At 32.6% G+C, this 27,162-nt stretch overlaps 1 protein-coding gene across 1 annotated transcript; it reads right to left on the bottom strand.

Annotated features, from left to right (window-relative positions):
* Nucleotides 1-241: 241 nt before the first annotated feature.
* On the bottom strand, nucleotides 242-27,162 carry Nos (Nitric oxide synthase). The gene is made up of 22 exons (XM_090105106.1): nucleotides 26,884-27,162; nucleotides 21,422-21,558; nucleotides 20,868-21,030; nucleotides 16,007-16,098; nucleotides 15,026-15,167; nucleotides 14,025-14,164; nucleotides 11,998-12,172; nucleotides 11,449-11,630; nucleotides 9,636-9,750; nucleotides 8,743-8,982; nucleotides 7,822-7,926; nucleotides 6,666-6,727; nucleotides 6,455-6,567; nucleotides 5,655-5,884; nucleotides 4,894-5,142; nucleotides 4,659-4,812; nucleotides 3,703-3,872; nucleotides 3,017-3,227; nucleotides 1,816-1,903; nucleotides 1,093-1,363; nucleotides 823-1,014; nucleotides 242-406 (listed from the first exon to the last, which is right to left on the bottom strand). The coding sequence occupies exons 1-22, from the start codon at nucleotides 27,160-27,162 to the stop codon at nucleotides 296-298; spliced, it is 3,621 nt and encodes a 1,206-aa protein (XP_089961232.1). The 3' UTR covers nucleotides 242-295.

Raw genomic sequence — 27,162 nt, 5'->3', positions numbered from 1 at the left:
AAAATAATAATACTAAAATAAATGGTTTTGTTGTTTTTTTGATTTGGCATTTTTATTTAAAAGAATACGATTAACAGTTGTCTCTGTTAAATGTTGGTAACTTTTTATGCATAATTCACTATTTATTTTTCTACAAAGCCATCGATATCGGTATCGGTATCGGTATCGCCGATACATTACTACAAATATCGGTATCGGTATCGTATCGGCAAAATCATGTATCGTTACATCCCTAATTTATTTATTAAACACATATCAAGTTATGTGCTTGGTGTGGTGGTCGCTGGTGGCGGCGTCAGGGCAGCGCGGCGACGCGGTTGCGGCGCGCGGACTCGCGGGACGCGCTGTGCACCTCGGCGGTGCGCAGCGTTATACCGAATATGTCCTCGTGGTAGCGGTTCTCCTCCTAGTGAGGCAATTTTTTTCATTTTTTTAATTAAAATATTATATATGTCACCGTCATCTGGTTGTATTTACCATTTGATTGAATGACTAGGTCTAACTAGTTAGCGGATTGTAACAGCACTGAACAGAGCGGATATAACGCTCGGCATATTGCGTTCTATGAGGTCAGAATTTACTTTTTTCCATGCGTACACAAGAAGACGGTTACGAGTCGAGGGAGCTCCCTCGACTTCGACTTATTTCTGTGTAGTTAAAAAAAATTGTTATTCAATCAACGCGCAATTCATTCGATTGGTTGAAACAAAAGATTCAACCAGATGACGGCAATATAGATATGAGCTCTTGATGCTCAATCATGAAAAATATCGTAAGCTTAAAACATGAAAATAAACAAATTCTTAAAATATGAAGACAAACCTTTAATATGAACATGAAGTTTTGTGCTTGCTCATCGGTCATATTGCCGTGTTTCTTAATAATTCCCTTTAACTTTTGATGAACATCTTCCGCCATCTTACAATCGCCGCACACGTAAAAATGAGCTCCTGAATTTATTAGCAAATCGTGTATTTCCGCTCCCTCTTTTTCGGCCAATTCCTGAACGTACATCTAAAATACAAGCAAAGGTTAACAAAACTACTCAACCGAAATATTTCCCTATACAAATTTTTCCACAACAAAACTCACTTTCGGAATATTCTTTTCCCTGGACAATGCAAGAAAAACTTTCGAAAGTACGCCATCTCTTAATGCTTGTTCCTTTTCCTCCCTATACAGGTCCATGGTCCTGGTCCTGCATCCGAAGAACAACCAAACAGGACCGGCGTTTGGTCGAGCTCTAGTATTGAGCAGCGCTTTTCTGTGATGCCAGAAACCACGGAACGGCGCTATTCCTGTACCCGGACCTATCAGTATTAGGGGAACTGATAGATCTTGGGGTAGGTGGAAGTTTGGAGCACTGAAAATGTTTTTTTCTTTGAAAATCGTGTTAAAATAGAGAAGCACTCAATAAAATAATTCATAAAAATTTTAATAAAACATAGCGATAAGAGCATATTCAATAAGTAGAAGGATGTAAGAACGATAATCGTGTTCAAATAAACGCAGAATACTGGGAACTGAATAAAAAAGGTACTTTAAAATTAACATAAGAATTTGAATAAAACATAGCAACAAGAGATACTCAATAAATAGGAGGATGTAATAATTCAAGATATTATTGAGCAATCAATATCTTTTGTTCTAAAACATGTATGATCATAAGTGTGCTTATGACTCAATTACATTAAGAGCGATGTAAAAAATACATGCTGTTCATCATTACTGGCCACTTTTAGTATATAGATAAAATATTCATAGTTGTTCAATATTGACTGATAATAAATAATGACCCAATGCTTATAAAATTACCTTCGTATAAAGAGATAAACCTCATCCCCCGGTTTACGATCCATGAGATAATTCGAGCAAACACCATAATGTACTGGGCCTTCACCATCTAAAACATTACATCACCCACAATATATAAATAGGTAACAATCTGAGATTTGACTCATTTCCGTGAGTGTTGAACATCAAAGCGAAAAAAATTACGTTCTATGAAATTTCCATTGGAATTCATGTGTGGGAATGCACATTACGAATTGATGAGGTTAATTTAACTGAGACTAATGTTTCTTCACTCGCTGGTCGTTGGATCAGATAGCCCAGTTTTCGTGACCGCAAGTTCCGTAGTATTTACCTCAATAAATCAGAATTGTTGTCAAGGATGATGATTATTTATAGCGTGCGTTCGTTAGATATTGTTTGTAAATATGATGGTTAATTGTTATAGAACTTTTTTATATTGATTTTTTCTATTATAAAAGTAGCACTTGTATTACAATGAATGGCGCTCAAAAATTTTACGTACAAAATTAATAAATGATAAAAAATAATAGTGAAAAACTGTTTTAGACTGTCACCTAACTTTTTAGAGCGTAATGCATCAAATAAAATCAAAATTTTACGGTCACTTTCGGAAACAAATCAATTTTTCTTAGAAATAAATATTCTAATTCTCAAAAACAACGGTTCTTCACAATTTTACCACCGTAGCGATAAGTACTCTTAAACATAATCTATTTTTTAAGAAATGACTTGTTAGAAAAGCCTATAAAAATTTGGAAATTCCAAAAGCGCACGACTCATAATGCTCATTTGTTCGACGAAAAGAAGAAAATAATTTTAGTTTTTCTTTAATTACTACTAAACGACGCGAAAGGGGATAACTATTTTCAATACCAATCTTGGTATAGCAGAACTAAAGCTAATAAAAAATATGATTAAATTAATTAATTTTACGCTATCGTGTTTCAAACGAAAAAGGTGTTGATTGACAAGATTTTTTTTTATTTCTATTTTTTTCCAGTTGTGTTATCTTAAATCAATCTTAGAAGTGACAGAATTAATATCCATTAAATTATCTTTAAAATGGTGCGCAAATTGCGGAGATTACGTGGATTATCAATCGAGTGATTAATTAAATAGTTGCGGAACTGAGGCGAATTTTTTGTTAATACAATATTCAATACAAATCTTTCTATATGACCATAATAATATAAAAACTAACCTTCAGTTCTATAAGTAACAACAGCAACCGTAAGATGCAGTCTCTTCGGATGGGCGAGGGGAGAAGAAGAGATGGAATAGAATCTCGGCTGTAAAGGAGAGAGAAGAGCGGCAAGAAGAGATGCGCTTGGTTTAGCGGAGGGGAACTGGTCCAGTACTTCAGAGAGGGTCGGGAAAAAGAAGTGCCGCCAGTCTTCGTATGCTGAGGGGTCCTGGTAAAGAAATAGTCTCTATTTGAATATTTAAATTTATTAAACACAGATAAATAAGATTATTAATTGAATGGTAAAAATGGAAATGATAAAATAGTTATTGTGAGAATTTTTTTAGTGACAATGATAAACAAGTGTTTAAAGTAGAATATTGTAAACATTGGTTATGAAAATTATGTTGTTAGTATTGTGAAATATAATTTTCAGAGCTACAGACATAATATCAACACACAACTTAAAATTTGCAGAAGTAGCAATTATTCATTAATTATCAAAATCGGAAAATAACAAGAATTTATAAACTACCTTATATTCTTGTAATTTTTTTATACATCTAATTAACAAAACGAAATCAACAATAACCGTGGCTAGCATATTTAGGGAACAAATCCCGGACACTCACAGGTGGTAGCCTCTCGTAATAGGATTTCACTGGTCCTAATGTTAATATTCACAACAGTTTGATTATAATTACCGTGGCCAACACAGTGAGTTGTTTCCTCTCAGTCTCGTCACTACAAGTCTTGGCCAAATACTGCAGCAGTATGGTGGTGGGTGGTGTGGTGATGTCCAGGAACCTCGTGAACAGATCCCGGACACTAACAGCTGGTAACCTCTCGTGCGGTTCCCAGGATTTCACTGGTCCTAATTTTAATATGATAATTTAAAACCAGTTTAAGAACTAAGTGTATGAGCGGAACAAGAAGCTTATATCTAATACACTGGAGATTTCAGTATGAACATTAACTTGTAACAAGAAAATATGACCTTGAATGACGCCTGTTTTTTTATCCCTTTCACACCCACTTGCCAAGTTAGGTGCGGAAGATAATAATGTCAAACATTTAGATAATAATCTACATATGTTTTAAAAGAATCATCAAAATACGGAAATAATTCTACCGGTATGCGTAAAACGGATGTTTAATGACACTATGTAACTGATTTTAATTTGATTACTTTCTCGTCATAAGATTAACGCTTTCACTGCTAAACCACAGAACTGATTTGAATGAAATTTTAAAATTGATGACTAGAGTCATAACATTGACTATTTTTAAAGTGAAACTTTTATTACATCGTCTCAAACTTTTTGGTCTGTGTAGCGCATGTCGCGTGTATCGCGGCTGCCGAGTAGGTATACCTACTCGGCAGCCGACCGTCACGCGACATGCGCTACACAAAGTAGTGTTCGGAACCGTTCGAACAGTTTCACTTTTACCGTGGTTTCATAAAACCACACAACATTTTTTTTCAAATTGACCCCAAAAGATTAGAATTAGTTGATAAAAGTTACTTTACGTAACTAAATTTGTTTTAATATATCAAGACAATAATAATAGTTAATTGCTAGTGTAGTGATAGTAATTTAGATTCCAATTAGTTTAATATTACAACTGAAATATAATGTAAAATTAACTTAAAACATACCATTAGACGTATGAGTTTCTTTCATTAGTTGCAAATTAACTGGAGTATCAAAGTCATCAATGTCCTTAAGTCTAGCTAGCAAATTGTCTACCAATTCCTTGCGATTGCAAGCTATTATTCCAACATGATCACCAGGATCATATTTAATTTCACTCTGCAAAGAAATATTTCATTATAATCTATACGTATTCAACATAATTTATAAGGAGATTTGTTAATTTTCTGTTTATATTACCTTTGGTTCCATATCAATAAAAATGGTTGATCTTTCTGCAGTAGAATCTCCTAGATCCTTATTAGCTTTCACAGTGCATGTAATTAATTGTCTATTTAATGCTGATTGTAGGCCATTCAGTAACGTTGGTGGTTTTCCAGCTGGATACGCGAATCTTACTGTTTCTTCACTCAGAGTCACAGTTCCTAACGCTCTCTTCGCTTCTTGTAATGTCTCGTCGTCATCGAGGCAGAATGTCTCACAGGCCACCTTGATTAAATTAACGAGAAAATTAACTTCTTCGAATCGTTTGTTAACGAAAATTTAAGAGAAATTGATAAGCTATATCTTTGATTTATGAAACATACAAACGTAAACACGGATAAGCGTGATATAGTGACAATATCAAGATTAGCTGTACAAATATTATGTTTTACAAGAATACGACGTCAGACTTTAAGATTTATCTTAATTTATTGTATATATTTTGCTCTACCATAAATTTAACTTTCGCTCAAAAACTTTCCAACCAATCAAATAATTTCCAAATACACCTAGTTACCTGAACTTGATAAAAGACAAGTGAAATATTTATACCCGGTATACCCGAAGTTTAAATGTTCGGAAACCCAATAACCAGCAGAAACAATTTTATTAATACAAGGAATAAACCAAGTCTTCTTTATCTGTTGACAAACTTCCAAGGACACCCTTAATATCGTGAACTTTCTCACATACCTATAACTTCCCAACACCATTTTCATTATCTCCGTTATACTCACATTAAACACACTGCTAGCCCATTTCCTGAACGCCTGATCTTGCCCACACATCTCATCTCCCGTAGCTACATCATGTATCCTCTCCCCTCCCAGTTCCCCCAGAAGTTTGTCCACATACTTCCCAAAATTGCAGAAGTTCGGATAAGCGCTTGAACCGAGCGCGAATACCGCGAAGCGCACATTGCTGAGGGGACCGAAACTGTCTATGGAGGTGGCGTCTGTTGCACTGCCTGTGTATTGGAAAGTTATTATGATTTTGTTTAATTTTTGGTAAGGTCCTTTTTTAACATCGTATGGCATATTTTTCTGTGTAAAGAGTTATTTTTCAAAAATGGTATGATAATGTTATTTAGTTGGAACCTTAATGAATAAATGGTAGCCACCCAATCAGTTTAAAAAATAATTAGCTATGTAACTGATAAGTAATATTAACCTGTCTATATTTGTAGGAATTTGAAACTTAATTATTTTCTTTGACCTGCAAACATTTGTGTATCAAGTAAATGTCCTAAAAACAGAGTAATTTGTTTAAGTTAAGCTAAAGAGAATGCCATGACGATTATTCAAAATTGTTTTATTACATTTTGAGAAGTACGCCAATTTCGCATTTTTATTCATAAATTGAATATTAAAATACGATGACATAAAACAAGGAAAACAAATTAAACCGCCTGAGAGTTAAAGAAGTAAATATCTTTCAAAAATTTACGTTTTTTCTAATTTTGAATGTCCGCCAGTTCTGAGATTTGTTGAAGTGACGTCAATATTAGGACTTTTTGTCGAAGTTATTATTAACTCACCTTTCAAAGACTCCAAGCGGCTCAATTGTTTAGGATTAGTCACCGCGTATCTTTGCAATTCGATTTGACTGTTTGCTTTTATGAACGACTTTGGAGTTAGCATTTGTGAGGCTCTGTTAAAAAATTATGATTATTATTTTAGTAATTCCTTAAATATTACTTCATATTATTTCAATTCGTTCGTATTTCAATTCTTTTAGCAGAAACTTACCCAGTGCTTTCATCACCAACTTGATCTGCATATAAAAGTTCGCAAAGGTGTTCAGCAAATTCCTAAAAAAATAGTTGTATTTTATTTCTGCATCGTAGTTATCGTTCCCAAGACTGTAAACGATTCTAGATTTTATTTTCATCTTTAAAATAAAAAGCTTAAAAATTATTCAACACTATATCCCCTTTAATATAGCAGGTATTATATAAAATTTAGCACATTCAATATTTTTCTGATATCGGCTACTAACCCAAATTAATCTTGGTTCTTTCAAATGGTACTTAAACTACCCGTTCATAAATCCTGGCATAGTTTTTGGTAAGGTTATATTGGTTTGCTTTATATTGCATTGATACAATCAATTGTGGTTAATTCGTACTAATGTGATTCACGGATAGATAAATACTTTAGTGTGTATTTATTACAGCTATAAAACTTACCGGAGCCTGATTAAGGTTTAAATTTTCTAGTTTTATTCTGTAATAGTTTGTCTAGTTTTTAGTGCTTTCTTGTAATTGTAGTTTAAATTGTAAAGGTCATATAAATTAAACTGATAACATATTCAGTTTTTAATTGCTATAAATGTATCAAATAACCATAAAACGGCCCAGATCAAAAATTTGTATATACTTTTTAAGCTAAATAGCATTTCAATATTAAAGATAATAATTGGAAACGTGATAGGTACTGCTTTTTATTTCTAACCAGTAACTCAATAGTATTGAGGAAAATATCAACAAACGATGCATGCATGCTTCTGTCACTTGTACAAAAAGATTACATTTTTATACTAAACATATATTTTTGTATACGCGTATTGCTGCAAATTCTTAAAGTTTCAATCAGCATGCAAGTGGCGTATTTCGAAGATTCCTTTTAACTGGAATTTTATGTCGTGGTTGTATTATAAATTAAAGATTTAAAATTCAATGGGTGACGTACCTATTGTATCCTTAATCTTGAAAAATGAAGAAGATATATAGAGTCTAAAGGAATGAATCAGTTCCATATAGTATATTCTATTTAAATATTGAATATATAAATGTTTTAAGCTGATGTATAATAAAATTTAAAAACAATAACAATAAGTTCATCTGAAATAAAACAATATTACTATTCCAAAAATATTATTATAGAAATTAATATAGTAACTTACCACTCCATTCTCCGGTGGGTCACCGTTCCCGAAAGTAGACGTTACCACCAACAATAGAGCTTCGTGTTCAATACACGTGATGTCATAGTCCGACATACAGTGTACCTGTGAAAGAAATATTATTTATTTTTGGTGGATTCTGGTAGTAAATTAATATGTATTAAGACAATAGAAATATAATGTGAGTAATCTGAATTATTGAAGTGAAACTTCTTTATCGGGGTTGGAAAAAAATTTAGTGTAAAAATTTTCCGTTACGCGCCATCTTTTTCTTATACCTACCACGCGTGATTCGACGTATTTCTGTAAATTTTTACACATAGTAAATTATATAAATATAACCTCTCAATCGATTTTGATGTAATTTGGCACAGACAACCTTTAGATAAGCTACTTTTTATTGCGAAATATATACCACGGGCGAAGCCGGGGTGGACCGCTAGTATGTTATAATTTCGGCTACTGCTCCATCTTGTCTGTCTTAATCACAAAAAATTCTCTACCATCGCAACACATTTCACAATAGAAAATCTTACCAGAATATTCCATACCAGAACATTTCATACCTGAGCACTGAACGCATGCCCGAATAATAGTGCAGTATTGCCCTTAATCCCCTTAAAACGCTCTTCACAACAGTTTGGGCTTGACATTAACCGTCTTGACAGTAAATAACAGTATTGTACCTTCTATCAATAAATCTACCATTTATTCTAGAACCTTCCATACCTGAGCATTAAAAGCATGTCCAAATATAACGCCCAGTTCCTTAGCATACTGTTCCGACTTGCCCGTCTCAGTAGCAAACAGTACTGTGGCCTTAATCCTCTTGGTAAGTGCTCTTCCAAACAATTTTGATGTGAACTTAACTAAATAATACCTTATACCAAAAAAATCTACCAATTCTAGAAAATTTCATACCTGAGCATTAAAAGCATGTCCAAATATAACGCCCAGTTCCTTAGCATACTGTTCCGACTTGCCCGTTTCAGTCGCAAACAGTACTGTGGCCTTAATCCTCTTAGAAAGTGCTCTTCCAAACAATTTTGATGTGAACTTGACTGCTCTAGCTATTTGCTTGAAGTGGAACTTTCTATTGATTGGCCGCTTGCCTGTTATCGGCTTTGATTTCTGCCATTGGTGTGTTTTCCATGCTGGTTCCTGGAATATTTTTCTTGTTATTTGATAGAAATAGCTTAAAAAATGAAAAAAATTTTCGGAAAAAAGATTCGTTAGATAGCTCAAATCATATGAAGACTTCTAGATGAGGATTGAATAGAAATAGCTCAATTAATGATAATATGAAGACAACGTTACTATTTCCTGAATATGTGGTTAGTTAAATAATGTCAAATCGAAAGCAGAAGGGTTTAAATTAACAGAAACGTACAATAATTTAGCCATTTCCCTGAATTTGGATAGTTCGATAATGTCAAATTGGATAATCACAACAATATCATCGAGGTAAAATTATTAACAATAAGATAAAATTTTGACGTTGCGGTTGGAAGAGTAACTAAATTTAAGCAAGGGTTAGTGTTATAAGCTCATAATGGCAAAGTTAGTTAAATTCAAAATAGCAGCGCATTGTTAGAATAAATCCACTCAAACTACCGATGTAGCTTATTTAAGCTAATAAGCATTATCGTAACTTTATGGTGAAGTCAGTAAACATTCTGAATGAAGGGAAAATCTGAAGCAAATCCTTCCGAGGAAGTTTATAAAACAGTTTATTCAAAATTCTGTATAAAGGGAAAATATCACAAGTTAGCAGTTCAAAATAAAATTGCATGCATTTAAAAGACTCAAATAACCTGATATTCATATGCAGGGCGCAGATAGTACAGCGCCATCTCTTGATGGAATACTGGAGTGATGGATGAGGACATCGGCGGCACGATCCATATCCAGTCCGCGGGGCAGCCCGAACTGTTACCAATATATTTTAGCTTATATATTTTTAGCTTACGTATTGGCGGAAGAAAATTAAAACCTAAATTGCTAAAACATAGGTTTTTCTTTAATAATAAAATGATTCGGTGTGATGAGGTGGTTTTATTTCATGTTCAAAAATGCAATATGAATAAGTAACTATCAAAAGTGATGAGTAATTAGTTTGCGCATGCTAGACTTACTACCCACACTTCTAAAAAGTGCACAAGTGTAGGGATTGCAAAAAAAGTAGATTTTTCAAAACTTTAGGATTAGTAAGCCGTCTTTGATATAATTAATTTACTAGAAGACTTATTTAATTTGTAACGCAGTCAATATTGAATTTACTACAAAAATCGTTATCTCAAAACAACAAGTTCGCATACTTTGAAGTTTTATAGCCATGTTTTCGGTGTCGTATTTATTTACATACAAGACTCCCAAATTTGGTAAACTGGCAGACAGTTCACACGTTACGTGTTTATATACTTAAGAACTGTTTACAGCGCGTCTGCAAGGATTCAGTGTTGATAGTTTAATTATTCCGCGGTGTTTGTGTTTATGATTAGATCACTTGTTATTAATACGCAAAAATCAACCTTAAGTTATATACTGATCAGTGTGGAGTGATTTAATAGATTTATTTTTAAAGATGAACAATTTCTCATTTTAAAGATATCTACCTGTTGTAACAATTCTAACATCCATCCTCTAAAATTTAAGAATTATGGTATGTAGGTATATACCTAATGTAAAAGTATTCGTTCAAAAGTTCTTAGCACATAAATACAAAAATACGATTATTATGTAAAAAATAAGAGAAACAATAATGGGAAGGGTTTTTTCACAAATTTCCCTTTTCGTAAGTATAAAAAGTCACATCAGATATCACACCTAAAAGCAAAAATAAACCACGATTAAACATTATACACCCATTGTGATAATTTGAACGCTATCTCTTTGAAGCGAGTAACAAGCAGCTAAAGCCTTTGGCACTTTTCTTTTCCATAGCATTCCGTAAAACTGTGTTCGGACTTTTAAAACTTTTTGTACAAGGTATTGTTTCTCGTAAAGGCTAAAAGTGTAATTCGTGTGATTTATAACACGGGCCTTTTTAATTTGGTTGTGAATAAAATTGTAGGCTTTCATACAATTGGGTTTAACGGAATATTCATTAAATTGAAAGTAATCGCAAAGCTTTATAGTGTCACGTTTTACATAAAATATAGGGAAGTGCATACAGAGGCATTTCTGTTTGTTCCGGTGATCGATCTGAATATTTAATTGTTAAATTTAGAGCAAACATTATGAATATGCATGATGCTTTTAAGTTTCATGCGGATGCTTATTCATGGTGAATCTGTTATTTTTCAATACTTTGATTTACTAAAGATTTTCAAATATGCTTTCGTACTTAAAAATGTATAAAAGATGCAGTAAATATTTATTGAAATACTTAAATAAAATGTAACTTCAGTAAACACTGGGTATGGTACTTTGAAGAAAGTTTTAGAGTTTTTTAAACAAGCCCAAAATACCTTCCTTATCCTATTCACATTAATCAGGTTCTTATTGTAGCTATTTTTTTTAAATACTCCCAAAATTCTTAGCAAACTGTCTTCAATGAGTAGTTGGAAAAAATGTATTTTTTAGCATCTAATAAATACATTTTTTCCAACTACCCCCAAAACTTACCGCAGTCTGTTCTCATTGTCCAGGTGCTTTATAAAGCTCTCGGAGGCCGTGTGATGGTCCACGATGGTCGCGTTGTGTTGCTGGAAGCTGTGCAGCACAGCTACGTTTACTTCTACAAGGGTTTTGTCTTTCCAGAGGTTCACTGGTGTTCGTGTGTCGAGACCCATTTTTTCCGCTACTTTCTGTTTATGGGAGAGAATTTTTCTTTTATTTTATAATTTTTTTCAATGCAAAAAGCTTACTTCGTAAAAACCTTTAAACCTGAATTTGATATTTATGGGATTTGGTTTGTAAAATTATCAAACTAAATTCAAAATCTGCAAAGTTTTCAATGCTTGTAAAATTAAAACCACAATATCGCTAAACAATTTACTACAACAATAATTAATCATCTCAAAAATAAGGTATCAATAAATAAATAAATAAAATAAAATATTATAGGACATTATTACACAAATCAATGTTTTACAAATAACCAAAACTTTACTTCTACGTATACCATTTTTAAACACTATCATTAATTTATTTAACACTTTACACAATACGTACCTCCAGCATATTCAACCGATTGGTATCACAGAAGTTCCTGCAGCCAATCTCAGTGCTCATGTACCAGCCATTAAAAGCATTAGCTGTGAACTCAATACCGCCGCAGTCAAACCGCATGCTAGATACCGCTGGTAGTGCGTACCAACGCAGTTGTAGCTCTTCGAACCATTCGTATCTGTACCGATATAATTTGACTTATACTTCAAGTTATTACGTTAAATTGAAAATGTTAAGAACCTTCTAGCAACTCTAGGACATGGATGTTGTAAGCTGTTATAAATGGTATTATTACACAACACTAAATTCGTACTGCCGCAGACAAAGCGCATGGTAGTGCGTACCAACGCAATTTCAGCTATTGATACCATTCGTATCGTACCGAAATTTTCTTATCATCTACATTCTACACTAATATTTTATGGAAAAAAGATTTGATATTTGTAATTACTGAAGTCATAAACTATTAAACCCTTGATAAAAGCTCGTTCATCAATTATTTTTCTTCAGGTTAATAAAAATGAAGAAAAATAATTGAAACACTTAAAATACCAATAATAAACCGAGGAAAACGGATTCAACCTCACAGTCATTGATCACATCAACTTCAGTTTTAATTATACCTACCCATACGTATAGAATAATAATTCATTCATTTATGCAGGTCATAAATGTACTTAATAAAAACAAACATAAATTTTACAATGAACAAATGGATATTACATAGTTTTTATTACGACATGGTATGTGATTAAGATGTTATTTTAAATGATATTTATAACTATTGAATGCATTGATACGCCCACGTGTTGATCGTTCGGTTTTTGAAGTGAAAACTTCTTTAGCGGCGTTGGGTATAAAATCTTAAACTCACGTCAGGACACGTGGCCTGATCGAAAAAGCGTAAGACCATGCGTAAGACGGATACCATTCCAAAATATCAAACATGCTGAACGTTAATAATCAAGTTTTCACTTTTGCCGGCACTCCCGGAGTGCAACCCGTCTTTCTTTTTTAAGCTTTTAACATTAAGGGAGGTTTTTTTGTAATTCATAGTTAATTGACAAATTATTCAGCGCATTGTGAATTCACAACACTTTAAAAAAAATTGAAAACTGCGGATAAATATTTTTAACAAGGAATTTTCAGTGTAAAAACAATCTTACAGAAAATCGTCATACAATGATCGCATACGCAAATCACGTATTTATCTCTAGAATTATCGCAAAATTTTCATACAAAGTGTCTAATAGTTTGATGGCCATTGTACCTTTGTACACAACCGATTAAATCAATCAAAAGTTATGAGTCCATTCGCGAGACGCCAGTTAACATTATCAATAGCGTAACATTATTGAATGGGCCTGATTTATGGGCAATAAACACAGATTGGAGATCACTGGAGCAAAGTTTTACGATAAGCAATCTGCACGGTGTTTGCCAACCTTTCGTGTGATACATATAATGCATTCAACGAGTGTTTATGTCCGCATAAAGTTGATGGGGAATGCGAAGCGTTAGTGGCCGGCCTGCGTTTATTGGGATCGATCATCCCAGAATTGATATTTTTGGTAGTGTGTTGGTATAATTGAAATTCATTTATTTTTGTGTTAAAAGATAATAAAATGATACCGTTTAATCTCTTGAAACTACCTTCAATGAAAATATGAATAATAAAACAAACGAAGCGAATGTATGCGAATTTATTGAATATTTATTCTTGGTATGCAAACGACTCTGGATGGACTGTTTACTCGAGGATACATACCTTTTACTGGCTGTTATGGGTCAGGTTAAATATGTTTAAATATTAAATCACCATTAAGACCTATTTGTATAGACTTCTATGATAATAATGAAAATAAAATGAGGTTAATTCTCCTACCATTCTACTAATAGAAGTAAACTCAGTCATGCAAAAATGACTAGACAAAAATATGCTTAAATTTACCCTTTGGACACTTCTCCTACCAAGCAAAATTTATAAAAACAGCTAATAATTATAATTTAATCATAAAAAAAATACTTACGTTGGATGCGTCATATGAATCTCCATGACAAGTTCGCGAGGAATTTCAAAATAGTCCGGGTCCTTGCCGTTCGCTGACAGCACGAGGGGCAGGATGTCCCACGCAGTTTTAGGTGGTTTCCAGCCGAGTTTCAAACATAACTAGGAAATTAATAGATAGTTACAGGAATATTATAAACATGTTGAGGAAAAGTCTCTTAATAATAAGAATTTTCCTTCTTTTCTGTAGTAGTAATTGTCATAATGTGCAATAAAATTATCGATTTTCTCCTTTTCAAACTAGCTAGTTAAATCTTTTCTACTTTGTGTAATTTAGTTAATTGAACTAGTTTTAAAGGAAATCCGTTCAGATAATAATTGAAGAAACTCATATAATTACGTAGGTAACGGTTGAATTGAACTAATTGATTCAAATTTAAAATAACATTAATCTTTTCTTAAACTAAAGCTTTACTATGGTTTAAAAAGCATAACCAATTACCAGTAATCTTTTAAAAGATTAACATTTTTACTCAAATCAGGTGGTGTTAGTGTCAGTTATGTCGATAGAGATTGATTTAGGATATAGGCTTTTGCGTGAAAGGCTTTTAAAAAGGCTTTAAATATCGTTCAAATTTAAATTACAATATTAAACGAAGAACATTAGATTGTGAATAAAAAAGGCATGAAAAAAATGTACCTATAGTTTCACGCCTGTGACTGCGTTTTCAGTATGTTGGACTGTTCGTGTTTTCTATTCGTAAATGTAGGTACTTGATTTCTACTACTGTTAATGTGTACAAGATATTTGTAACCAATAAAATTAAATAAAAAAAGCATTTGAATACGCATTGACGCACTACGCTGCGTGGTGCGGGGCAGTGTGAAAGACCCCAGCCCTCCTATGCAAGTGGCTTTCTGTTAGCGTAGCGTTCAATAGAATAGACTACGAATGTATGAGATTGACGTAAGCTGTAGATACGTTTTTAATATTTTTAATTAATTGTTTATAATGCTACCTACCTCTGTAAATTCACAATGCATAGGGTCTCCCAGCACCGTGCCGTCTGGCTGCCGGTAGCCCGCGTAGCTGATCAGCTGGCTGTTCCATATCCTGTAGTCGTGCTTGCCGTCCGTGCGTTGCGGGAATACTGTTATTGCTGACCTGTTTTTGAAAAATTTCTCTTTTTTTATAGGGTTGAGAAAATTTTAATAGTGGTTTATAATAGAAGGTTTATGATATTTTTGTATATGTGTGAATTATTTAAGAGCTGAAACCTGAAATTCGTCTTAATTGTAAGTCACAATCGGTGTTTAAAAATTTAAATTGCGGATTTAGTCCCAACCTCACGACTTCCAGCCTCTTTGGTGCTAAAGTTTTACAGGTAAATATAAATAAATAAGTTTAAATAAGCAGCAGTGGTGCAGCGGAGCAGTGGTGGCTCAGTGGTGAGACCTCGGACTTCGAATCGATAAGTCCGGGGTTCGAGACCAGGCGAGCGCGCAGGAAATAAATTGATTTTTCAATTTATTTGCGCATGTTGTAACATCACCACTGTTCGAACGGTGAAGGAAAACATCGTGAGGAAACCGACATGTCGAAGAATTAAAAAGTTCAACGACATGTGTCATCTGCCAACACGCACTTGGCCAGCGTGGTGGATTATGGCCTGTACCCTCATAGGAGGCCCGTGTCCCAGCAGTGGGAACGTATATGGGCTGATGATGATGAAGTTTAAATAAGAATGTCAAGTAACTTAGTCTTATATTGTTTACTTACAATTGTTTACTTAGTTAGAAAGGCCAAGAAAAATCTTGGAGCTCTTGTAAGAGCAACAAAGTAAATAAAGTGGTTTTTAACCTACTTATTCCAAATAATCGATCAGTGCAACAGCTGTATCGTTCCGAAGCTACGTGACTCGGGACTTCTTTACACTGAGTCAGGTATTGTTTAAATTCAATGTGTAACACAAAGTATTAGATGTATAAACAAAGGTTATGTACCTGATGTTTCCTTTATTTGTACTGTACTTGATGTGATTGCAGAGCGCTTCAAACATCCCGCTTGTAGTTGTGACTTGTCGGCAGTCGAAAACCTGTTAAAAAGTTGTTGTATAAAAAGTAGTGCTACAAAATATTTAAAAATAAACTTGATTGTACCTAAAATATTTTCTTGCTATTTCAACAAGTTATGAAAAATAATACAAAAGGTCACAATAGCTTTTCTAATTCCAAGATTCGTCTTGCTTTGTTTAAATTCTGTATAAGCTTTTAACCTAAAATGTCTAAAAGCAAACAACAAAACAAACGACTGCGAGTAACATGTTTATTCAAAGTCTTATATTTTCGGCGGTAAATAACTAATTTGATAAGTAACGTCAACAATGGAACATATTATTCGGAACAGAAAATACCTTTCTAACATTCAAATAAGCTAACAATTGTCGAATTTAAATTGTAACCATTGTTGTTTATAATGTACCTACGCACGACCTCTTAACAAAACAGTATGGAAGGGCCTACGAATTTTGTGAAATAAATCATGAAATTCTGCGAACCGCGAACGAGCCGAGAGCCTCATTCTGATTAACCCAAGCAATCTGTTTAAGCAGTGTAATTACGAAATGTACTCTCTACATCAGATGACTTAAATTTAGTCCTGGTAATGCCGATTTAAGTCCTCGTCATCCGTCTAACCGATGCGAACTGAATGGTGAGCGAATAAAGTCGCTTAATGTCGTTACGTCGCCTGCTACTCAATCAACCGACTTAATTAGAAAAATATTGAGATTTACCGCCTTTCAATCGCGGAGCTTTGCGATAATTGTAGGATTAAGTGTTTATAATCAATTTAAGCGAGTTAATGCATTAACAATGTCGATTTATACGAGGTGAGTTATTGGGGGCGTAATTTTATAAAACTCCTAAATGGATATTAAATGCGTAGTACTGATGGTTCTTTTTCATCATTATTATATTATAGCTATAAATTCTGCAATTTCTATACAGCATCTCTTGTATTCAATTCACGGACGCATTTCTACATAAATTTCAATTACTTTTTATTAAAATGTGTAACCGTTTTTTTAGTTTTTTTAAATAACAAATCCCACATCCTAAAGTCATGTGACACGGGCGTTGGACGTTTTAATTTACTTAAGCAACGTCACAACAATATTTGTCATACCACATCTTGTAGTCATTAATATGCATAGTACGCAAAAGAATCACATATTTAATAAAGATCATGTGATGAAATTCCAAGCTATATTGATTCTTATTATATTGAGAGAACTAGATGGCAAGTTAATTATGCGTAAGTTAAAGTGATCATTTACATGGTTATCTTTTAAAGCGTACTCTGTTAATGTTATGGCGATTAAGGTACCTATAATAAAACATTTATCAAAAAGTTATGCTATAAACTTCACTAGCCATAAAATTTTTAAATTAAAGTCGAAGTAACGTATCAACGTATTCAATTTCCAATCATAATGTTAACTGTTCAATAACGGTTCAGGATATTTTAAATTTTCAATAACCATTCCAATACTCGTTCCATTTTAAATAATATGTTCCTAAAACTCGTATAGAAGCGTAGTGACATAATGTAGTTAGCCTCTGAGAGCAAACAGAGGACGTGGCACTTAATTAGTAATATCCTATGTTACAAGGCGCTCTTGGCGTGTTTGTAAAGCTTCGGCTTATTTTACAACTATACAGTCAAACAACGCTAGCATTCATACAACATTTACTTGTTTAACAGTTTTGGTTAAATATAGTTTGTGTGTGTTCTTTCTGTGAACGTTATTAGATAGTGCGTCCGTTTTGAAGTGGAATATTGTTAAATAAATTTATACATGGGTCATTATGTTCATTATTAAGACTATCCTAATCGATATTAAGTCCTATATCATTAAATGAAATATGTATATAATTACTACGCAAAAAATGCGTGTGAGAGTGAGTTACAGAAATAGAACTGTTTTCACTTTCACAAGTAAATTCAGAAGTTATTACTTATTAGTAGAAAGGCGAATTTTGTTTAACTTTACAAATAAATCATTTCATTAATTTCACTATTTTTAAATTGCATAATGAAAGAGAACTAAAATTGTCAGTTAAAAAATAATAATAAAAGAATGCACCGAAAACTCAACAGATCAAGTAACCATAACGCAAACACAAGAGGACACTCGTTCAGTTATTTTAATACCAGTTTGTATTTTATTTCGGCCTCCAAATGATTTTAAGCGTTACCCTCCCATATTCCTTTTTTGTGTCCTAGTGCGAAATGAGAGTTTTCTCATTAGGGCCGCAGCAAATTCATTTTGCCCTATTCCTCGTAGTTTCAAGCAGTAAGAACGAACATAATTGATTTTACTGGCAATATTGTTTTAGTTTCTTGTTGATTTTAATGAGGTTTTTTTTCCGGGAACAAGGAAGTTGGGTCACCCAATAATGAAAGATCACCCCAATCTATAATTTGTATAAATAAGAAGTTTTCACGTGATATAAGATTTATTGCGAATGCATATCTACTATAAACAAAAACTCCGTGAGAATCACCCAGTAGACGCCCGTTCCAGATGTTGAAGGATGTAGATAGATGTAAATATAATATTTAAGTCTATGTTAAACGGTGGTACTGCGGGTTACTCGCTGTTTATAAAGGAGTCCTCATAATTAAAATTTTTAGCCTTTAAGGCTACGTAACTTAATGCTAATTTATTTTAATCGACTTTCTATTTAGGAAAAATAACAAGAGAAACAAATTGTTTCAAAACAGAGCAAATAAGAAAAGAGGTTGAAATTGAAATACCTAATTGATAAAAGGATCAAAGTATTACATAATATGATAGTGAAACCAACCGGAAAATAAATCCGAGTTATATTTTACATCAAATTTAACATAAGCACTTAAGAAGGCTTTCTTTGGTTGACCCTTACGTTGATATATAGCTACTAGTAATATTATACGGTTTTCCTTGTAACAGTGTAAATAAATGAAAAAACAGAAAGACAGAAAATTGCATTTTAACAAGCTTTGATAGCGCCTGTGGACTCTTATCAAACATCTTCTCTTCTCGTAGAAATAATAAAATGGGTTTTTAATTATATCCCTTTGGATTTATCTGAAGACAAATTGTTCCAGTAAAAAAGCATTTATGAAAAAGTAATGGGTCGAAAATAAAAGTCTATAGTTAGGTACTTAAGTAGATAATAAAAAAATTAATGGTTCTCTGAAAATTTATGATTGAGATCCGACATCAAACATTAATAATTTTGGTGAAATTAATTTGGAATCTCTAGTTTACAATGTAAACTTCATTTTTATTACTTTCATAACACTTTCATTCTACCACTTAAAAACTCCTACACATTATTTAGACCACGATCACGTCAATAAAGAAATCAAAAGGAAAATTAACTTCATGGCAGGGATATCCAGTTGCATTTTTTTTATCGTTGAAAAGCAAAGTACATAGTAGGTGGGGCACCTGAAATAATGTCATCACCACCGCCCATAAAAAAACTTGTAAAAGTTCTTTACATGCAATTAGAATAAAATGTATCTGCTACCGTATATTCCATAATACCAATCTGTGTAAATTGCAAAATACTTTCATATTTTCAATACACTGTAATCAAACAAACGGCCATTCTTTCCCGTCGAGGCAAAAGTGAAATCTCACGTGAGTGTACCTAAATAATTCAGCGCACAATCAGTCGTTAGTACAAAACAAAACAATGGTAGAAGGCCGTATTTGCATGTTACTTTTTACAACAAAAGATAGATTTTCCGTTTAAATAAATGATGTCATACTGTAGTACTGTATTGGTTTATTCGGTTTGAAACAAGCAGATGAGTTTTAAACAACCGGGGGTCAATTAAAGACAACATTTTAATGTGGTTTAACTTTTTAGAATCTATACTAATATTATAAAGCTGAAGAGTTTGATTGTTGTTGTTGAACGCGCTAATCTCGGGAACTACTGGTCCGATTTGAAAAATTATTTCGGTGTTAGATAGCCCATTTGTCGAGGAAGGCTATATTATATCATAAGACCAACAAGAGCGGAGCAATGCGGGTGAAACCGCGGGGAACAGCTAGTCATTTATGTATTTTTTTTGTTATCACTATTTCTATATAATGTAACTAAATATACATACTAATTCTATATTACAGATTCTGCCTCGAGAATGTGTCGGTAGGTGGGTTTCTTTACGACCCATCTTATACGACGGTTGCGTCAACGTCTTTCATCCGTTTTCTTTCCAGTAAACAATTAATTATTCAATTTAGAATTTATTATTGCTACAATATTAAGAAAAACTATGAAAACACCAGTGACGAGATTAAGGACTAGAAAAGAATTTAGGTAGGTGTTTTGACAAGGTATTCCGGTCACGTAAAGGAATTTCGACATTTACTTGGAAAATAAAAATTTAGGATATTATTATGATGTCATTTCTATTTGGTCACGTGCTGTCCCTATTTAAACGATTTCAGAGATTTATCGCAATTACTAAAAATACACTATCTTTTTACTATGAAAAGATTTGGAACGTTTATTTACGCATTTCAAATTAATTTCAAAGGCATGACATTGAAAATTTGTTTCACGAAAGTTTAACAAAGATAACACAGAAAGAGATGTATTTCAAGGCTTTTCACGTTTATCACACGTAGACTTTTTATTCCTTTAACATTATTTGTTACATTTTTGTCAAGAAAAAATATTCTGAGATCTCGTGAGATTTTCAGATGTTCCTGTCTGTGCCACTTCTTCTTGCATCACCATACAACACGCTTCATAGAATTTGCCCTAGTATAGAAATATCTTAGCCTTATAAACTGACCTGTAATTTGGACCACTGTATCCTGCCAATACACCGACTTGCGTTCCTCCAAGCTAACTTGGCTCCGAACACCAGCTCTGTGGTAGTTAGCTGATATGTTCCTGTCTTTGCCACTTCTTCCTGTACCACCTTCCAGCGTGCTTCGTGGGCTGGCGTGTTTGCTCTAGTATAGAAAAACGTATAAAAAAATATAGATACGTAATGCTAATAAAGGTTTTATTTTCTTTTTTTGTTCTTATTATAGAAGTTTATTTATTGGTTAAATGGTATAAATATGTACATTAAAATAATTCTAATGCAGGACAATTTGATTACTATTGATATACAGTAAATTTGTAAACAAATATCGGTCGTCGCACTCAGCAATTACGAATTAATGCCAATAATGTGGTGCTTGGTAGATATTACATTTACAGTATCGATCCATCTTATATAACTTAAAATAAATAATGAATATATGTCCAATATTGACCAAAATTTACAAATGAAGTTATAACAAACAAAAAATTAATTATGAAATCTAATATCAGATAAATATCACACAATTAATTTACCTTCGTATTGAAGCGAAATATTGTCCAAGGAAATCTTTAGCATCATTGAGAACTTCTTCAGGATCCCTCGGCACGTCTCCTCTTCCGGGGATAGCCATCAAACTGCCCAGGCATGTTTTTTCGTTGCATAGTGTAGACTGGGAACAAGCAAATAATGTTTTTTAGTTAAATTGTTATTTAATTTTGGAATGATTCACTGCAAATATCTTCATATTTTGATATTGTAGTACTTCCGAAGTTATGATTTATATCCAATTAGTTTTATTACGTGAAAGTTATATTAAAGAAAATTCGAATGTGTTCGCATCAAGCGAAAGAACTAAAACTATTTTATACAAGAAAGCATAGAAAAATAAATTGACTTGAGGATTTCGCTTTCATAAAAAACAATCAATAATATAGAAAACTACCCCAATAAATTCTGAACATATGAGATTCACTTTCTCCGCCTACTACTTACTAAGACGTAGCTACAAAGTCTATATTTTTAGTAAATAAAAGAGTCCATTTGTTTCTTATTCTTCTAAGTCTTGAATTTTCGCAATGTATGTTCATTAATTACGTTTTTCCTACATGCCAAATCTACCGCACAAACTTGTTTTTCTTTTAACAGAAACGACATATTTGTTTAATGCTACAACTTTGTAATGCAAATTGTGCATCCCATATATTTTTCTTTCATATCAATTTGCTATTATACCAAATAAATTTATGTTTCAAATGTGCGCCTGTTTTAAGTTTTCCACTTATTAAAATTTTCAAGGAACATTGATCAAATAAATGTTGGAAAATTTTCAATACTAACTACAGAAACTCATAATGGCCACAAGGGTGTACTTACGCGAAAGTTATCATCGATAGATTCACAATAAATTATATTAAAACGAGATATTTAAATGTGAAATCAAATTATTAACTTCAATATTTTACACATTCACAAATTAATTATACTAACTACGCATTGCGCGCTAAATAGAACGGGTCACAGATAATGAAAACAAAACATTTTTAAATTTGGAACGAAATGTACTGCGTGGCCACCATCAAGTTTTTTTTTATAATGATGTTTTCTAGTGTGCCAGTGTCTTTTTTTATAAGTTTATGAATAAACAGATAATGTAAAAAAATATAAACATATTATTTTACTAACCAAATTCTATTAAAATTTTAAATAAAAGCGATTTTCAATAATCTAAATTTGTTATTTTTTAAGTTCTTTGATAAGATGAGAATATTACTAAGTAACATGATGAGCCTTAAAAAATAATAAAAAATGTCACTACTGTTGCAATTTGCAGAAGAATTGTTGAGTCAAAGTAAGTGATTGAATTGTACCTACGCTAGATAGATTTGAATCTCGTTAGGCAGGGAAATAGCCGTATTTGTCGGGCCATTTCCCCTTTTTATTTCCACAACGTATTAGATGTAATACGTATTTTATTTACCGTTACATTATACATGTTATAGAATAAACGAATACATAAATACAGAAACTAAAAATAGACTGGTTTTCGTTTATAGTTGAAGATATTGGTATACGTTTCATGATATCTACATATAAAAATATGAGACTATAATAAATTGTGACAACCCGTGAATTACTATTACATGAATAAAAACGATATCCACGTTATTCCAAACTTTCTTCTGTAAATATAATCATTTTTATAGCAAAATGAGTGCTATAAAACGCTATTAATGGTTATACGGAGCCGTTAACGAGGTTCTACATATGCGTATCGCGAGCTTCCAGTGACAATATTTTACTTGAATTTGTACTTTACATATGAGAAGATAATATTTTTCTTGTAGAACAATATGCTCATAGTAATGCAGCACGTATACAAAATCGTTGAAGCATGATTTCGTTGACGACGCTCATTCATGACTGAATACTTTAGAATATAACTATTTATGAATTGCGTTTTAAAAAAGTGTGAAGTGTGTTGATTGAAATATTAATATCACCGTAAGTTAGGGGAGAGCGGGGATGAAAGTCACATTTTTATCTTTTTTTATGTAACTTCCAAAATACGTTGTTTAGGAATGATATTTGTATACCAAAAGATAGTGTAATTATTCTGTTACAAAATAAATAAACGTATTTTTGTGTAATATTATCAGTTGTAGAAATATTTTGTATTTTCACTCTAAAGAAAAATGTGACTTATAACCCCGGGTCAGGCATGGTTGTCACAATGCCTAGGGTAGGTAGTCACGTACTAAATAACAGGCAATTTATAAATAGAAAGTCACACTTTGGTCTTATAATTTTACGGAATAATTTTTAATTAAGAACTCTTAACCAAATGAAACCGTGTCTACGGTCTTTATTTCAGTCTGAATATTAATCAATCACAATTTTAGCAAACAATAATAATCGTGAGTCAATATAGAGTCATCAAGGACAGATGGACTTCCAGCAGGTTTGTTAGGGTGATTTTCCGGTGTTGATTGAAAATTTACGGCTAAAACAAACAACCTCAAAACGCAATTAAAGTCATCTCGCATACAGGGGGCTGGTTGATAGGTGACAACCAGCCCCCGAAAATTTGTGACAACGAGCCCCATAACACGTTTCATGAAAATAAAATTGAAAATAAATTCCGATCAATGAATATCTAAAAAACTATACTACGATATTATAAAACACATTTCATCATCATCAAATGAACTGAAAGATTATTACTGTAAAACAAGAACGTATAATTACGAGGTTCGACACAGCAGCACAAAAATTTACTTTTGCTGTGCGAAAACAATAAACACGTGTGAGGCCCTCACGGCAGATCGGAGCGGTCTGACGCGAAGTTAGGACAGCGTTTTCACTGTATCGCTCTTGCCACGCTGTTCAACAGACTTATTCGATAGTTCAGTTTTGTGTTAAGACCGCTGTGACAAACAACCCGTGAGACAACCAAACCCGGTCTCCCCTACATTCAAAAACATTAACGTTCATAGTAATTCAATAAAAAAGCAATTAAGTATAAAACATTTTTGTTTTATTAAAGCGGGAATCATTGATGCTTTAAATCATTGTTTACGTTAATACTAAAATAGTTCTAGAACATCCCATTCTCAAACAATACCAAACTTCATGTGAATCACAGCTGCTAGGATTGTTTACATTACAACTACTACAAATTAGTGTGGAATTCATTATTTTGTAAATAAAGGTTCATGTTTTATCGAATGAACATTTTATTGATTGATAAGAGTGTAAACATGCACAGATTAATTAAGACTAGGTATTATAGTGATTGTCAATATTAACGTTATAAAATTTTAAATGATTTATTCCGGCGTTTATATCAGTGTTAAAACCAGTGTTTATACTAAATATTAGAAAGTGAGTGCAAGTATACAGATATTTCGATTATTTTAACGGATACTTAAATCTGAACCGACTTCCTTCATCATTTTTAACCAATTCCATCTTCAATAAATAAAAGAATCTCTAAAACACGCGCAACTATTTTAGAAAAACACCTGTAATTTGGCAGCGTTCACACCGATCGTCGATAAACCTAACCTTCAATAAAACCATGTACAATATGAACAAAATAAAGAATAAATAAAAGTTTCATTGGTGTAACTTCAGCCCGGGGCAATTTGGATCGCAACTCCCGGATACAAACGCCTGGCTGCTCGCGCCCCGGCATAGTTTGCGAGATAAGCACCGTAACGAAGATGTATTTTTGTTCTACATGTTATAATGTACTGTGTGGGTATAGGAAATAGATGCAGATATTTAGTTTTCTGAGCTGTTATAACTTATATCAATAATCAATCAGAAAAAAAAGGTAAAATTTAGCTTTTAAGCCTTTGAATTGTGTGTGTGTTCTAACAGTATACTCATAATTAAGGAAATATTTATGTTGGAAGAAAATTGAGTATAAGTATACTAAACTAAGAACTATGTATTATGTATATTACGAACCACCTATTATTCTGTAGTTAAATATGATAATTGATTATCTATGAAAATAATAATTTTGTACAAATAAAATTAAACATTCCGTGAACGGCGTTCCTAAATTCAGAGATATTTCTGTAGCAAAATTAGCCGGCCAGTTTATTCTAAGTAAAATGAAAATATTTAAATAACACATGTATAATACAAACAAGAATTAATTCTAATGTATGAAACGGACGTTATCCGTAAATAATAAAATTAGTGACGCCTCCGTGTCTTGTTCAAAACAAACTGAAAAACTGTACGAATATATTATTATTATTTCGTAAATAGATTTCTTTAATATTAAAATATTTCGATCAAAAGGTTAATTAAAATTTATCTCTATAATTAAATGTATTTTCCTTCTTTCTAGATAAGCATTGTCATTTATAAGCCTTATGTGCATATTATTTTCTTGTTTTCAAGTTATTTTGGGAGCGTTATTTTAAGTGAAAGTCAACATTCATAATGTTATCAAATTGATATCATATCTATTCAACACAAACAATTTGAAAAAATATTCTTTATACGATTTGGTAGCAGTTCTAAAGCCTCCCAGAAAATAATAAAATTGAGGGAAGATTCAATTCTAGATGAAATTACAAAAAATATGAATCGGAATTATTAATCATCAGTTATTACGCATCAGTACATTTTGTCGTCTCGCTATTGCTCCGTGAATAAGTAAACATAGCGATAAAATTTTGGTGGACATGAGGCATCTACCGACTCAGTCATAAGCAGTACAGTGGATTACGGCCTAAACTCTTACAGAAAGCTCTACACATGGAACGGTATAGAGAATAAACCGATATATTTTATGAATAAAAAATAATAATATCGATAACATCTTTTTAATGAATGCGTTGTAAAATAGCAAAATATACTTAAAATTTCAGACATAAAATTTTCGAATACATTTTTCACATAGGAAAAAATATGTAAATAAACAATCTTGCTTGACCAATGGTCATATACAAAGTGGCTAATAACAAATAGAGTGTACAACAGATATCTGTTTTAACCTCGTTACGTAATTGTTTTATGGTTGAGACAGATTTATGTTACCTTTTAGTTTATTAACTACCTGTTTAATTATTACCACAATGTTATTCTTTGAATATATGCAAATGAAGGTATTCAAGATAAGCTTATTTATATTTATAGTGTAAAAAATAAATGTTTTGTAAACAGGCATTATGAGTGCACACCATAAACTAAAGATAATGATAATAAATGGAAAATAAGCTCTACAATACATCCGGAATCAATCAATATTAAATAATTCATTTCCAATAAGTATTCACAGTTATTCACTAAGCTCTTAGCAATTATATCATTTTAATTCTCAATTTTTTAAATAATCAACGCTGTAAATCGCCGTCGTTTTTGAAAATATTCTCTCGACTCTCTATTATAATGGAACGATGACAAAGTTATTAAAAAACTTGAGATGATATACGTAGTTACATGTCCGATTGGTAAACATTAAGTACGTACTTACCACTCTAGGGCAAGTGGTATCGTAGAGCCGATCATACAGGTACTCCCTCGACTCATGGTTCTTTAGCACTTTCGGTCTAACAACTTTACGCGGCTGCTTCTTATCGAGCTTTACTATTTTCATCCCCACGTCATTAACACTGACATCATCGAGATGATCTATGGGACATGATTTGGGAATCGATTGTTCGATTTCCGGGATTATACGGTCATTTTGCACGATGACGTCAAGCGGTCCGTTTATCATGACGTCAGGATTGGGAACAACCCCGGGAGCCAT

This window comes from Colias eurytheme, chromosome 9 (assembly GCF_061535395.1).
Source record: "Colias eurytheme isolate Ceu_HAF_F1 chromosome 9, ilColEury1 Martin Lab GWU primary, whole genome shotgun sequence".
Classification (NCBI taxonomy): domain Eukaryota; kingdom Metazoa; phylum Arthropoda; class Insecta; order Lepidoptera; family Pieridae; genus Colias; species Colias eurytheme.
The sequence above is the reverse complement of the archived record's forward strand: the minus strand, read 5'-3'. Positions and strand labels throughout refer to the sequence as shown.

Coding starts and splice junctions, on each gene's coding strand:
- Nos (XM_090105106.1), bottom strand. CDS start 27,162: ATGGCTCCCGGGGTTGTTCCCAATCCTGACGTCATGATAAACGGACCG. Junction 6,728..7,821: donor ACCCACCGGAGAATGGAGTG/GTAAGTTACTAT, acceptor CTATTTTTTTAG/GAATTTGCTGAACACCTTTG. Junction 6,568..6,665: donor GTTGGTGATGAAAGCACTGG/GTAAGTTTCTGC, acceptor ATTTTTTAACAG/AGCCTCACAAATGCTAACTC.